This window comes from Phaenicophaeus curvirostris, chromosome 4 (genome assembly GCF_032191515.1).
Source record: "Phaenicophaeus curvirostris isolate KB17595 chromosome 4, BPBGC_Pcur_1.0, whole genome shotgun sequence".
NCBI lineage: Eukaryota > Metazoa > Chordata > Aves > Cuculiformes > Cuculidae > Phaenicophaeus > Phaenicophaeus curvirostris.
In genome coordinates, this window is record NC_091395.1 from 38,800,136 (window position 1) to 38,816,871 (window position 16,736).

Genomic DNA, 16,736 nt, shown 5'->3' on the forward strand with positions numbered 1-16,736 from the left:
ATGCAGAATTAGTTGGTGTGGTTTTGATGGGTGTTTCTTTGAATGCATGTGTGTTCAAATTTGTGATAGAGGTGTTTTTTCTCAGAGCCTTTATCACAGTTGTGGGCCCATGTCTGAGGCATGTGGCTAGTGCTTCTTAGATAATTCCTATAGCTGAAGTTGTCAGAAGGTCATTTGTTTAGTTCTGATTTCAGTTCTGATGTGTACCTGTAAATAAAAGTAAAGACCTGTGATATCTGAAGTGGTAGAAGATAGACTGTTTGCTTGCAGAAAAAGTAAGGCAGATTTGTAATAATTTTCTAATTTTATTATGCTTGCTTTTGAATTTTTTTTTATTTGAATTCATATTAATTTAACTGTTTTCCTCTAGCTTTTCAAAACCTCTGAGAAAGAAAATATTTTCAGTATCTTCAAAGCTTTTTGTAAAATAGGATGAATTCAGTAAGTAAAATAAGGCATGTCAAGACAAAATTCAGCTGGGTAGCCTTCTTTTAATATATTCTCTCCAAATTTTAGCTGAAAGTCATCTACTGTGTAAGCAACTACTATGAAGTAAAACATAGAAACTTTTTCAGAGTACAGATATGCCTTATTGAAAAGTATTTTTGACGGAACTTGAATTATTAAGCACTGTTGCACACTTTGCACCCAAAATATGATTGTATAAGAAGTGACTCTTCAGGAGAGTTGAGAGTGGTAGAGCTCTCAAGACTCCACTTATGCCATAGGAACCAAACTATTCAGAGACTATTATTTAAACAGAAGAGTAAAGTGAAGGCATGACAATACACTGTGGAAATTCTTACAATAAATTGTTTCTCAGGTTAGGAAAATAAACTGGAGATAATGTATCTTTAATCTAAGTGACATTACCTTGGGAAAAGAAAAAAAAAAAGATACCAAATCTAAGAAAACCCTACTGATTTTTAGAAGTGAGATGATGGGTGGATAAATGTGAGAAGTTTGTAATTCTCATGAAAGTTTGTATCATAAATTTTCTGGCAAAAAATAAAGCCACTCAGATAGCATTAGGTGATATCAAATTTCAGCAGTTTTGTGTCTAACTTTCCAAGCATTGACTTTTTATTTTTAATGGAAAGTTAAAAATTTAAAAATAGTCAGTGTCATCATTGTCATAAATTAGTGATAATCAGTACATGTTTCTTTTTGAAATATATGAAGGTTTGTATCTAGAAACTCAGAATCGATATGAAACTGAATAGAAATGAAACTACTTTTTAAATTTGTGAGTTCATGTGAATAAGGGCATTTTCTGCTGAAGGTTATGTACTGAACAAAACACCTAAACAAAGGCAAAGTTTCAGTTTTAAGAAAACAAAGCTATGAATTTCATTACAGTTAGTGAAAAACTTGAAGATTCTAATTTTTTTATTTAGTGTCTTTCTACATCCCACCACATATGAGGGCAGACAGGAACATATTTGAAACAGCTACTAGGTCAGCAGACTTTTTATAGCTGTATAGAGAAATTTCTGAATAAAAAATTTATTTCTTTGTAGTGAAGTTAGAATAAAATTATTGATCTACTGTCTCTAAGTAGCCTTTTCTGTGACTGTGAGAGGAAACAATGATACAAATTCTGTTTAGGGATGGCTGGTCAAAATACATTCGTGTATAATTCTACAGTTTTGCAAGATACACACTGACTCTCGAAAACAAAGAGAAAGGGAGCTTATGTAGGACTAGCTTTTCTCTTGCATTGATTTACACAACTCTAACTTCAAGGATTACTGTAAGCAAAAATTCATATACAAGTTGATGTGATGTGAAATTATTGTTAAAAGAATAGAGTTTATAATATAAATCTCCACAATGGATATTAGCAATGTATGATTGTCACAGTACTTTACATTTGATTCATACATCATGTAATAAAATTGCAAGACCTGTGATAAGGTGTGTCATTATAAAATGCTAGAAGTCATGTTTACAGTATTAAAGCCCTTCATGCACAGCTTAGGGAGATACTAGCATCCAGCTTCATAGCGCAGTGCTGTCTTTTCCTACATCCCTTTTCTTTCTTTCTGGAACAGTGAGTCAGCATGTAGAGATTTAAAATATAGTAGATGACCTGGTAACATTAAAATAAATGGGGCTGCAGACAAGGTCTCAGCAAGGTTTCTGATTTCACTGAAGTCTTTTGACATTATCTTATCAACCAAAACTGATCAGTTTTCAAAATTTTCTTAAACCCCAAAATACAATTTCGAGGTTACACTAAATACAGTAGAGAAATGCTTAGCCTGGTGGTGATACGTAAAGTTGTTAAGAGTTACTAGCCTGATCACGTCCTTGTTCTGGTGCCAGACCACTGTATTTAGGTTACATTCTGGTATGGTTCAAAGGCAAATTGTGTGCTCCTCTACTTGAATTTCAATTTATAAGTCTCGTTTTCTTCCTTCTATTGCCAATCCAGAATATTCCCTGTCTTTTATTTGAACAGATGGAGAAAGCAGAGAATGAGTACAGAACTATGATGTTCAACCTGGGAAAGCACAGTTTATGTATCTTCTTTAGGTTGGCTAAAATCAAGTTTCATCACGTACACTTACTGACCTTGGTCCACAGTAGCTCAGATTTCTCTAAATTGCTTTAGTTTTTACTGCAATCATGCTTCAAAGATGAATAGCCCTGTAGAATGTGATTTTTTCTAGTTTTTTCTTTTCTTATAGTTTAAAAAATAAAACACAAACAAGCCACACAAATCCCTTTGTGTTAATTTGGCAGTGCAGAGAGTACAAGGACTTGTCTGGTCTTGCCTGAACTTAAGATGATTTTACCTGTTTCAAAAAATTGCCTAGTGGTCAAATAACTATTGCCTACCCTGATTACCTTAAGCTCTCTCAAAACCATGTATTTTGCTTCACAAAAAATAGCCTTTTATTTCAGCTGAGGTTGGGGAAGATTTGTCCATTTTCATACTTAACCTTGTTACCATGAAACTTCCAAAACTATCCCAAGCAGATGCCGTGATAGGGAATGAAGAACCTCTTACCATACCTTCATAATGCTCTTGACTCCTTATGGCCTTAACCCCCCATTTCTTACTGACGAAAAGATTGAATCCTTAGTACACAGAGAAAGAAGATACTGGGAAGGTTTTAATAGTAATTTTATCTGTGTTGTTGAGGGTTTTTTCTTTTTTTTTTCTTTCCCTTTCCCCTTTCACCTTTCCCCTTTCTATTTCTCTTTTTCTCTTTTTCTTTCTCTTTGTTATTTTTTTAATGTAAGCTTATAGTGTTTCATAGTATCATTCTAGATACTGCATGTCAAAAATTGTTTAAGCCCTTTGGGAGTAAAACTAAAAGCAGTGGCGGGATTAAGACCACCAGAGGGGAAAATAAAATGCTACATTAAGCTCCTACCTCAACCTTACTTTTTAGCAATGCCTGCCTTTAAGGAACAAAGCTTTTCTCTTTTTCTCTCTCAAGTTTTTTTTCTTTTTTTTTAATAAGCTAGGAGGGAGATTATCTTATTAATGTTGTATATGAATTTTTACTCATGAAATTGAAGTTATTTTTTAATTTAAGGGACAACTAGGAAAACAGATCTGAAAGCTTGAGCTGGATGCAAGAAAACAAAAATCAGGGAATAGATAATCTCTTGGGAAAAGAAAAATGTCATACCTGAAATGTTCTGATATGTTTGGAAAATTTGGTGTATTTGTTGAAATGTGTCCATTTTAATCCCTCTGCTATGGTACAATACCCTGAGGTAAGCATCTGAGACATCAAGAGATTTCAGCCAGTGATATCACTTCTCAGGACTGGTTTGGATTTGTTTGAAGGCCATGTAGGCCCTGTAGAAGGGTTTTGCATTTGCCAGTTACATACTAACTCTGCCTATGATGTTTGTGATGTTAATATGCTGTCCAAACAACCTGTACATTCAGTGTATTCTCAGCTGTGGAAAATGGTGTTTTGATCATTATTGTCAACCTGCTCTAGCCTTCAAAGGTCATCTTGAAGGTGACAATTAGAAGTCCCCATACACACCACTACTCCAAAAGCTTATTTCATCATTTCCAAGTTACTTTCTGGACTGATCTTTCTCACACCATATAATATTTGTTCTAACAAGTCCATAAAATAAAATAAAATAAAATGTAATGTTTGAAATACTATTCCCTATTTTCCTGTTTTCTCAGTGCAAATTTGATTCAATTTCTAATGGTTTTTAAACCTAAGCGGTGTATTTTTAAGGAAAATCTGAATAATTTGTCTGAACTATTCATTGTTTAAACACTGAGAAGCTCTTTTGATATGTTTCCAGATAAAACCAGACACCAGACTTATGCAGATGTGTGTAATTGAGTGAAATTGCGACTTCTGTTTTATGAACTATGGGTTTGAATGAAAAGAATGTTTAGAACCACTTTAGCAAGTAATACATAAGGAAAAGACAGCCTTATTCCTTCTTTACAAAATGGAACTTGGGCTTTGAAAAGGTAGCTTCAGTTCTTATTTTAGGTAGCATCTATGGTAATCACTCGGAATTATTTGCCTAAAGACAACAAGCAGCTTGAAAATTTTTCTGTTTCTGTGCCCTTTAGGGTGTTTATGGTTGTGGTAGGTGTTTTTATATCTATTGTGTATAAATAGACAATACTGTGTTGAAAGCTCTTAACAATTCTTTTAGGTACTTAGACCTGTTTACACAGAAGAACTGAAGAGTTTAAGTGCTTTTGAAGTATCTAACTTTGACAGTAATGCTGAATATAGGTAATCATATGTAAGTAATTGGAAAGTATGGATACTACAAAATGAGACACGGAACAGCCTATGTTCTGACTGAGTGCTGTCTAAATCAAGTTAAAAAGCTCTTCACCACCCATCCCCCCCCCAAACCAAACCAAAACCCAAAAGTCAAATGCTAAGAGATTAAAAATGTCTTTTTTTTTTTTCTCTTAGACTCTCTAAATACCTAAAGATGAGTAGCTGCAGAGCCAAGATTTGTAGCATTAAACTCTCATGTTTTTAAAATCTAGTAGAAAGGTTTCATATTTTATTTAAAACATAGCTGCAACGAGGAAAAGTTTTGATGTTAGTCCCCGCTCGTCTAGTAATTTTTATTGAAAAATACTAGTTCTGCATGTAAAGCCCTCCTTCCTAGTCCCCTCAACTTGTAGTTCATAGATCAAAAGTTAGGTCTATGTACAAATGAGATTGCTTCTATTCAAATGCAATTCCAGATCTCCTGTGAGGAGAGTGGAGAATAAGGGTCAGATCTGTTGAGCTCTAGACTGGAAAATAAGAGTTTGATATTTGAAAATAAGATATTGCAAAATGATTTCTGAACCTGAAGTTTCTTTCAAGTAAACCTAAGCAATTTTTGTGGTTTAAAATGTTCCTCTATTTGTTAGGGCTACAAGTAAGATTACAGCTTTCATGCTTCATCTCTAGGGGCTGGATCTTGAAAAATAGCTGCATGTTGTCTCCTGTGTTTTATTTGAAATTGAATTGATATCCAACCACATCTGCAGTGGCTTCTTCAACCTTGCGTATGGGTATGTGTATAAATGCACACAAAGGTGTATGTGCATATCTGTATGTGTGTGTGTATGTGTGTGTTATTTTGGATTAATTTCTCATCTTCACTCTGAGGAAGGATTGAGGAACCCTCTCCCCATGCTTTTACCGCTGCACTTTTGCTGCTTTAAAAATAGTTGCCCAGCATGATACCTCTGCTCTGGAGCCCTTTGCCTCAGTGGCTTCACTGAAATGGTGATATAGATATAACCCTGCTCAAAATCATAAAATGTCTAAGAATCACAATTGAATCTCAGCAGCTGATGAATTTTGTGGAGATAGACACTCAATGGTTATTAATGATTCAATAGCTCTCTGATGTAAGATTTATTCCTGCTCTGTAGATAGAGATACTAAGGCAAGGCAAGGTTAAAATGCCTGTATTACTCATGAAAGTGGTGAAAGAACTGAAAACAGAAATCAGATGGTTTATCTTCATTACATTTTTTAAATTACATAGTCCTCCTTTCCTTTTCTATGTATGCTAGTATTTTTCCCAAAACTATGTGATATAAAAAATCTGAGATCTGAATTTGGATTTAAAGAGTGAGTCATAAGCTATTATTTTATCTGATTCTTTAATATTTTTCTATATGTGCTGAGAACAACATGGATATTCATTTGCCTACTTTTCATAAATAGCTTGTTAATTTTCATATAGATCTTTCTCTTGCAGATGAAATGAGACTTAAATTGTCAAATACAACTTTTTTTTCTCTATGATGGGCAAATACAATCTATTCAATGTTGTCTAGGTTGACAGTAGCACTCAAAATCTAATGTTCAGCGGTTTCCTAGGTAACCGAGATACAGCTGCAAAACTGTGTTCTTCTGAATGGAAGGAAACAGTCAAGTGTTTCCACTTCTCTATTATTTTTTGAGTTTTAATTAAGTAAATGCCAAGACTATCAGTATTTCAGAAATTACATGATATGGGACGAACAGAAAATGGAGCTTTGATTCCAGTATGGTTTTTTGTCACTTTCAGGTTTCTGCATACACCCTAGCATTGCACAGATGATGTCAGAAAACTTGTAAAATAAATCACAGCAGAGTTTTTTTGTTTGGGTTGTGTTTTTTTGACAAAATCTGCTGCATAGTAGAATTAGTCCTTTCTACAAATGAAACAAATTTGCTGTTAATGCTTTCCATTAATTTTTCAGAAATAAACTATTTGTGTAGAAAGCCTAGTTAATGAAAAAATGACAAAAAAAACCCAAAACCCCCAAAGCTCCAAACCCCACGAACAACACTTCCCTTCCCTTCCCCACCCCCAAAAAAATAAAACCAAAACCTAGAATACTTAATTAAGTTAGTAAATTAGGCTCGATGTGTAGATTACACTTTCACATATGCAGATAATTCTACAGAATTTAGTAGATATTTTTGTAAGTGAAATAATTGCAGTATATTCCCAATAGTTTGTCTTTCTTAATTAAGTTAAGCACAAGTTATTTTTCCTCACTATAAAGGTTGTTGTGCTTAATCATTATTTACCATTTGTGTGTCATTGATAGAACAGTTTAGAAACTAATGTTACCTAAACTAGAACACAAATAAAGCAACTAAACACTTTCCTTTGTGTTGCTACTCATTTTTGTTATTTAAACATCTGCTTCACATTTCCTTGAATATTACAGTAAAAGGCCATCATGACTTTGCTAAGAGGTAACAGGGTGATTTGTTAATGAAACTGTGTATTGTGTTGGCTAGTAGTGTCTTATTGTTTCTTTATGATCCCCTTATGTCTCACTTGAATCCATCAGTTAAGTTTGTCCTTATCTTCAGGCCTATGGACTCTTTGGTGTAAAAATTACTTTGAATTTTGTATAAAATGAAACTTTTTTAATGTGGTATAGCTCTATAAACTTGGTTTACCACAGCTGTAATTAGCTCAGATCATGAACTGAAGATTCATCTTTTGCCAGCCTAAAATCTTTTAGAATGCATAGTGGTGGCAAGGTAGATCAATATATAATAATTCTATTACAGCAGATTACTTTACTGAACATACTTAAATCTAAGTAAGTATTATGAAAAAAATTGACTATAGGCTTTGGAATAGAATTGCTGTACAGAGTTCAAGCTTTCAAGTTGCTTGCTTTTATGTAAGTATTTGTACTGTAAGAAGCTGACAATACCTTTCTTTCTATTCTCTCTCTCTCTTTTTTTTATTTTCTGCAATAAAAAAAGAATTGAAAGTCACTTTCTTCTCATCAGTTTCTTAGACAATTTAACTAGAGTATGCAAGTGACAACTGCTTTAAATTGCATGCTCATTTTTATTTATGATAGCTAAGCACATCACCTAGTTTTTATTGCAAATGTTTAAGCTTGATATTCTCAGTAAGTCTGATAAGACCAAGGAACAGGGAATGTAAATAACCATTCATCGTGTGCAGCATGCACCCTCTGTCTACCCAGACTCCTTAATGACTGTTCGCCCCCCAAGGTTTATCAAATGGATACATGTTACACTGTATTTGAAGGTAAAATAATTCTTGTTATTTTTGTATTACTTATTATGTTCTGTCATGATCAATACCAAAAATAACCCCAAACTCTAGGGATTTATTTGTAATGTTGGGTTTTTTTTTTTTGTAAGGTCATGTTAAGATACTGTAGAATACTGCCAGTGTGTTTAAGTTCCTGAATATTCTTCTCATCTGCCTTTCATGCAAACCATGTGCTCATGAGCAGTGACCTTGACATTTTGTTCAAATAAATGGGTAGAGTAATACTACTTCCATATTACAGAAAACTGTGGCACAGTGTGGTTGCAGGGAGTATGAAGCCTTGGTTGATAAAACTGTTTTTTATATGGGTCAGACTAACCTATTTAGATAAGCAAAAACCAAAAAAAATGGCCGTAAATAATGGCCAGCAGAGATTTTTCTGAAAAGTATTAGCAGTATTTTCATCATGTGGACTAGCTTTCAAGCAAGTTAGTGAAAGAGTAAAAGAATCAGTCTGGGCTCTAGCAAATATAAAATCCACACAGTAGGAGCTTGTAGACTATCATAAATGGAACTATAATTCAGTCAGGTTAATCTGCAGAGTGAGCAAATTACGGCTATTATCTTATACATATGGTACAAACAACCCCATAAAGAGGATAGGCTTTAACACCATTGTTGTGTAGAAAATAATCATCTGCTGAAGATGCATTATAGAGACATGAAATTGTTTTGTGAACTCTATTCACCTTATTCGCAGCTGGTTTTCAACAGAGTAGCATTGTGATTAATGTTTCAATATCTATTAAAAAAGCTACTTTTTAGTTAAATAAAATCATCTTCCCTTAATTCCATTATCATTAATATTAAAGAGATGTTAATATTTTGTGTTGTTAATTAATACAACACATTCCTAAGATTGAACTACTTTTTAGATTAAAAAATGTTTCCAAAGGACATCATAGGCACAGGAAAATTAATACTGAAAAGTTATCATTGCATATGCTGCACACGATTATAACAATTATAAAAGATTTTAGCAACATGTTCTCAGGAAATTATATTCATTTGTTGATGAGGTAATATAAAGCATATACAGTAATTCAAAGTAATTTAAGACATTTTGTTGACATTCATGTTGTGGTACCTTTACTAAGCAAAGAGTATGACTGAAAGTTTGTCTTCTATTCTCAATTTATGAATGAAAGTTTTCTACAAAAGTAGTCAAACTTGTGGCAATAGCAATCTTTCAGATAACTTTATATTAGGCAGTACTTATGTTGTAAATTATAAAGAATGATACAAATTTTTCTTCCATCTGGAAAAAATATAAAAAAAGTTTAAAAACATGTAATATAGAAGTGCTTTTATATGACTATTATGCTACTTTCAGAAGTTTATGCTATGCAATAGGAAGTGTACAAAACAGAAATGCTGTAGAACATATATTGTCTGCATTCTTTCTTCTTTCACAATAGGTACAATAGATTTTGTGAGAGAATACATTATCCTTAATATACATTATCCTTAAGCTTTAGATATAAAGCAAATGTCTGAAGTGCATTAAAATGTCTTTAGTGGTTGTGATTGAACTTCCTTTAAAACTTTTTTCCATAAATGGTTTTGAGTTAAAAGTAAGAAAAACAACTAATTATTAGTGGTTTTCTTGATCACGTAATATTTTTTTTTATTTCCTCTAAATTTACACTACTCTGTAATTTCTCATGTGGAAATCTTTGTGCAATCCATGCAAAAATTGTCCATATTTAATAAATAATTTTCATCTAAGTATACAGAATTGTTTAACATCATTATTATCTTTGTATAAGTGAGAATCTGTATTCAGTTCTTGATTGGTCATTAAAGTGAGAGGCATTGTCCTGTGCCTCAAGGGAAAAAAAATGACGAAGTGACATTTTTTTGTTAATTTTCCGTTGCTTTTTCTGACTCATACGTGCAGCAACTCATCAAATGTATTGTGACAAATCCAGAATTCAATGGAATTAAGAAGTAAACTGCTTTACTTATGTTGCATATCTCTGAGGTAGAATTATCTCTCTGCAGTTTTAGAATTGCAGAGTGAGAGCTGTTGGACCACAATTTACAGGAGATAAAATCTGGGTATTGTAACTGGGCCTGAGCAATATAGTATCTAAGAAATAGGATTTGTCTTCTCCTTCACCCCACCAAGAGCATAGGTAAAATGGTGTTAGACTTCATCTGCACTACAGTAAATCTAGACTGTCTCTCTCTGATGATGCCACAGCCAGAAAAGTTATTTAGCGTAGGCGAAGATGGTAGTTGCTTTCCTGGCCCAGTCTTTTGGAGTTCACCCAAATGAATTAGAGTATGTTAAAGTGAAGTGCTGTTTACCCTCCCCACCACCTGGTGCCTGCATCCGTTCAGATGGGAAGGTTTGCTCACAGCAGCTCCAGAATGAATAAAGAATAGACATGTTTCCCTACTATTTCTACGTTAGACCCCTGGAGAGCAGTCAAGTAAAACTCAGCTTTTATAAATGTTGCATCCTCAATCTCCATACCTTTACCAGGTAGGACAAATATGCAAATACTGTGTTGTTTAGTCTATCAGTTTAACACAGTTTGGTTTTATTTCTGTTACTTCAGTTGGGATTTTCAGATGGCTACTTAACAGGCAGTGGCTTTTAGAAGGAAAAAAAAATGCTAGAGTGGTTTTGATTCTTAAAAATATTTTCTCTACTTCCATAATTTGACTTCTATCATAGGAGTTTATTTCTTCTAGATCAGAGACTTGCTAGAACAGCAAGAAACATTTAGGAACTTTTTCTCTTTCTAACTTATGAAATAGCGATTGAGACATACATAGTGGTTACAGTCACCTTAATAATGTGAATACCATTAAGAAAACACACTAGTAAACTCCAGTTTCAAATGTGTAAATTAGACATTTCTTAAATGGGATCCACTTGCAAAACAAGACAAATGCCTAGGCAGTTTCTGTGAGGTATGTAGTTGTTCCTCATTAATACTTGTATTTTCATCGTTTCTGTGTGGAAGCATGGATCTGATGGAGGGTAGGGAGGCTCTGCAAAGGGATCTGAACAGGCTGGACTGCTGGGCTGAGACCAATGGCATGAGGTATAACAAGGCCAAATGCCAGATCCTGCACTTGGGGCACAACAACCCTATGCAGTGCTACAGACTAGGAGAAGTCTGTCTAGAAAGCTGCCTGGAGGAGAAGGACCTGGGGGTGTTGGTTGACAGCCGACTGAACATGAGCCAGCAGAGTGCCCAGGTGGCCAAGAAGGCCAATGGCATCTTGGCTTGTATCAGAAACGGCATGTCCAGGAGGTCCAGGGAGGTTATCCTCCCTCTGTACTCGGCACTGGTGAGACCGCTCCTCGAATCCTGTGTTCATTTCTGGGCCCCTCACCACAAGAAGGATGTTGAGGCTCTGGGACGAGTCCAGAGAAGAGCGATGAAGCTGGTGAAGGGGGCTGGAGAACAGGCCTTATAAGGAACGGCTGAGAGAGCTGGGGTTGTTTAGCCTGGAGAAGAGGAGGCTGAGGGGAGACCTCATTGCTCTTTATAACTACCTGAAAGGACGTTGTAGAGAGGAGGAGGCTGGCCTCTTCTCCCAAGTGACAGGGGACAGGACAAGAGGTAATGGCCTCAAGCTCCGCCAGGGGAGGTTTAAGCTGGACATTAGAAAAAAATTTTTACAGAAAAGGTCATTGGGCACTGGCAGAGGCTGCCCAGGGAGGTGGTTGATTCACCTTCCCTGGAGGTGTTTAAGGCACAGGTGGATGAAGTGCTATGGGGCATGGTTTAGTGTTTGATAGGAATGGTTGGACTCTATTATCCGGTGGGTCTTTTCCAACCTGATGATTCTATGGTTTTGTGATTCTATGATCATGTCTTCTAAAGGTAATGGAACTTAGCTTTCTTTGCTAAACAGTATCTTGCTCTGTCCTTGAGTTCACTACTTGGAGGTAACTAGTAGCTAACTGTAAATATATGTTTGCAACAAATACACGGTATTTGCTGCTCCACATTTACATATCTCCACAAAATACTTTTGAAATGTTGATAATATGTTAATAAAAACAAAAAACTTACAAACTATTTCTCTGTTCAGTGTAAAATATACAACAACAGATACAAGAAAATTCCAGGCGTGCAGTTTTGTGTTTTGATTTAGAATAGACACTGTAATCACTAGATGTAGGACATTTCCTATAGCAATGTCTGCTTTGTAGAAGACTTGATAATGAAAAGAATAAACTAGATCTTGTCAAAGTTATCTTTCTCTTCCTCTAGCAATCCCAGCTTGTCTTGTTCAAATAATTTTGGTACATCCAGTAAATCAAAAGATAGAACTAACTCATGAGCACTCAGGTGTAATTCCTACTTTCTGAAGTCCAATATTATTATGACATGTATTCTTTATAACATATAATTTTCTATAATATTTGCAGGTTTTACTGCATATGTTACATTGTGGTATTCACTTTATGAAAGTTCATATGAAATGCTTTACTAAAGGTGACTTTTGAGAATATCTTCAGATGCACCTTTCTAGAATGATCTACGTGGAGAAAAAAAGTACAGGCTTGGAAACTGTTAAAACCTTGCTTAGTTTCCATACACAGAGAAGTTTGTCAACAGAAAGTATCTAGAAGTAAAATAATTTTTTGGTCTTAATCTGAAGACCGGGCAAGGAAATAGTATGATCAAACTGCTACAAAACAAATTCCTTACCTCAAAAAGCAACCCTGTTGATATTATTATAAAAAGTTAATACTCTATGCTTTTCCAATTTTTTAAAAAAATTACTTTTAAACTCCTAATAAGAAATTAAATTGAAAATAATCATGTGTTGTATATCTTCTTTTCAGGGGATAAATGCAAGCCTACTGAATACACCAAAGTGAAAAATACCTTATTGGATCTTCAAAATCGGAAATACATTGTGCAATCAAAAGATAAAATCATTGATGAGAAAATAGCTTTAAAGAAACTTCTAGTAGATCAAATGTTTAATTATTTTGACTCAGACAACAATGGACTTGTGGACACTAATGAATTATCTCAGGTAAGATTTAGATTTTGTTTCCATTAGCACAATAGCTATTCAGTTGTCTTTGTCAGGACTTTGTCAGTCTGTGTGTATGTATATATAGCATCTTCACCTAAAACATGTCTTCAAGCATTCTAATGTAAAATATACTAAAAAAGAAACAAATTTTAAGTAGGACATTAAGTGCTACTGTCTTTATGGCTGTATGTAGGTATTTGTACTTACTTCTAAATCTAAGGAATACACTTTGCCTTAGAAGATAAGTAAAGCTGTATCTGCAAACAGCGTGGTTACTATGTATGTTATCTTAAAAAAATGTAATCTGAAGGAATTACACTTTTAGTTGGTTAGTTTAATGCAGCACTAATTGTTTTAAGATAATATTTTTAATTAGTTTCCTCCTGGTGTTTATTCTTTTAAGTTCTTTTTTCTCAGATTTGCTTCAATCACTGTCAGTTACTATATTTGCTAACAAACTGTTGCTTGTTTGTGAATTGAGAACAGATGCACATCCTTTTTTGTACAAGTTAGACTGATATATGGCTCCGTGTTTTCATTCAAAGATTAAGATTCCTAAACTGTGTTCTGAGTGCCGTGCCACTGACATCTGAAAGGAAAAAAAAAAAATTAACTATTTTTGGTTTTATTTATAATGCTGTTGTACCTTATGCCATGTGATACTTCATGGCACTTGCTTGCACAGGTACTATTAATGTAAATTGCATCTTTTCTGTGAACATTGGTTCCTCAAACTCTGATCAAAATACTTAGTGGAGCCCTATTTTTTTTAATTTTTACTTTTATTATTTTTACTTTACTTTCAATTTAGCGTCTTATCAGTGGTATTACTATGTGTTATTTGGAGGACTTGGAACTGAGAGAAGGGATAATAAGCTTATTTGAACTTTAGTGTTTCCTACATATAGCATAGGCAGGAACATATTTTACCTATTAAGCTATAGTTCTATTTATTTTCCACCTGTTAATTAGGGATTATTTTGTTTGTATTATATATTTTTACTATCACTAATCTAAAAAAACCTGAACATGCATTATATTCAACTCTAGATTAAAAAAAAATAGGAATCCTGCATGAAAATTTAAAATTTTGGTAAAAGAAAAGAGGAGTTTTTAGGGACTGATCCATTAGCCTCTGGGCTGGACAGAGGCACACTCTCCTGGGTGGAAAACTGGTTGGATGGCCGGGCCCAGAGAGTGGTGGGAAATGGTGTGAAATCCAGCTGGAAGCCAGTGACAAGTGGGGTTCCCCAGGGCTCAGTGCTGGGTCCAGCCCTGTTCAATGTCTTTATCAATGACCTGGATGAAGGCATTGAGTGCACCCTTAGCAAGTTTGCGGACGACACTAAGCTGGGTGGAAGTGTGGATCTGCTGGAGGGTAGGGAGGCTCTGCAAAGGGATCTGAACAGGCTGGACCACTGGGCTGAGTCCAATGGCATGAGGTTTAACAAGGCCAAGTGCCGGGTCCTGCACTTGGGACACAAGAACCCTATGCAGTGCTACAGACTAGGAGAAGTCTGTCTAGAAAGCTGCCTGGAGGAGAGGGACCTGGGGGTGTTGGTTGACAGCCGACTGAGCATGAGCCAGCAGTGTGCCCAGGTGGCCAAGAAGGCCAATGGCATCTTGGCTTGTATCAGAAATGGTGTGACCAGCATGTCCAGGGAGGTTATTCTCCCCCTGTACTTGGCACTGGTGAGACTGCTCCTCGAATCCTGTGTTCAGTTCTGGGTCCCTCACCACAAGAAGGATGTTGAGGCTCTGGAGCGAGTCCAGAGAAGAGCGATGAAGCTGGTGAAGGGGCTGGAGAACAGGCCTTATGAGGAACGGCTGAGAGAGCTGGGGTTGTTTAGCCTGGAGAAGAGGAGGCTGAGGGGAGACCTTATTGCTCTCTACAGCTACCTGAAAGGACGTTGTAGAGCGGAGGGTACTGGCCTCTTCTCCCAAGTGACAGGGGACAGGACAAGAGGTAATGGCCTCAAGCTCCACCAGGGGAGGTTTAGGCTGGACATTAGAAAAAAATTCTTTACAGAAAGGGTCATTGGGCACTGGAACAGGCTGCCCAGGGAGGTGGTTGATTCACCTTCCCTGGAGGTGTTTAAGGCACGGGTGGACGAGGTGCTAAGGGGCATGGTTTACTCTTTGATAAGAATGGTTGGACTCGATGATCCGGTGGGTCTCTTCCAACCTGATTATTCCATGATTCTATGATTAATATATCCTACAAACACTTGGGTCATATTACTAAATCATAACATTATCATCTGCATTTGGTGCCTTTGCTTTTTATCCAGCTGAAGCACTTTCCATTATTTTCTTGCATAACAGGTAATTCAATTACTCTCCTGCATTGGAATTTATTTATTTAACTACTGTAATGGCTATGAATAGCTTTTAAAATGAGATTTATTCTACCATATATGTAGGTATTAAAGTAATACACCTGTGTATATATTTAAAACATGTGACTCTCTAACATGAAAAGTTCCTTTCTGGTTTCTCAACATTAAATTTTAATATGTGCAGGTCAAAACTGAATGTTCTGTTCAAATATTGGTCCCAACATTGCCTTTCTATCCCCGGTTACCTTGTTACATTTCCAAAGATCATGCTGGTTGCTTATACTACAGGATGATCCTGGAATTTATGAGGCTTCCTTAGCTACGGTAAATCCTGTCTCTTTTTCAGATAAAATGTTTCTGAGGTTCCATTTATCTTCATTAACATTCTTGTTTTTATAAGAATGACCTGACATTCGGCTCTATGAAAACACAGATCCTTCTCCTGAAACATCTAACCTTGTGATCCATTTCATTCCATATGCTACCCTCTCCTTCTTATTATTATTCACCTCAATACTATATACCATTTGAAAATTTTCTTTTTATATTTATTTCTAAATTATCAAAAAGTATTGGGATGGGACCTCGGACTTCCATAATCCCACTTAATTGTTTCAGACATCAATGATTCTTCACTGACACCTATTTTTTTCTGGTTTTGCAGTTACTGACATTATTATTTGTGTGGTTTATGCCTTAATGTTACTGCAGGATGTTATTTTTTTCTCTTGTAATGATGTGAAATAAAAGTACCTGCAAGAAGCTATTATTTTCAGCAAGCTGCCTTTGTGAGGTAAATCTCTTACATAAGTAGAAGAAAATGAAAAATGGGGTTGCCTAACAGGCTGTATTTCCTAAAATATGGTATTAAAATATCACAATATGACAGCTTTTAAAAGCATTAAAGCTATTGTCAGTCTTTATTTCTTGGACTAATACTGACAATTTTTCTTGTCCTGTTTGAATATTTGTGAAGTGTCATTATATACCCCACCATATGGAATTTCACTGATATATCAAGATCTGTTAAAGGACATGTCAATCAGAAAAAGGTCTCCTTGGCCAGTGAGTTGGGAACTCTTATAAACAGGCAGTTTGATCCCAATGATTTAAAAACACTTGATGCTAACATAAGTTGCTAAGCAACTTCTTTATGGCTAATGGCTTGGTAAGTAGTCAGCTTTTCTTTGCTAGGGTCTCATATAGGTTGTAATTTCATATTACAGTTGATCTGATGTAACTGGAGGCTGCTACAGAAACATGTAATTTTTTCAAAATCCAATCTTCACACCCTAATACCTGTTCTGAGTTGTA

General features: G+C 35.3%; 1 protein-coding gene across 3 annotated transcripts in view; it reads left to right on the forward strand.

Moving 5' to 3' along the window:
• FSTL5 (follistatin like 5) overlaps nt 1–16,736 on the forward strand; it is a 286,299-nt gene that overhangs the window by 148,429 nt on the left and 121,134 nt on the right. For all 3 annotated transcript variants that reach the window (XM_069855803.1, XM_069855804.1, XM_069855805.1), the window contains one exon: nt 12,884–13,080. In XM_069855803.1, coding sequence (XP_069711904.1) covers nt 12,884–13,080 — 197 coding nt within the window. The remainder of the gene's footprint in view (nt 1–12,883; nt 13,081–16,736) is intronic.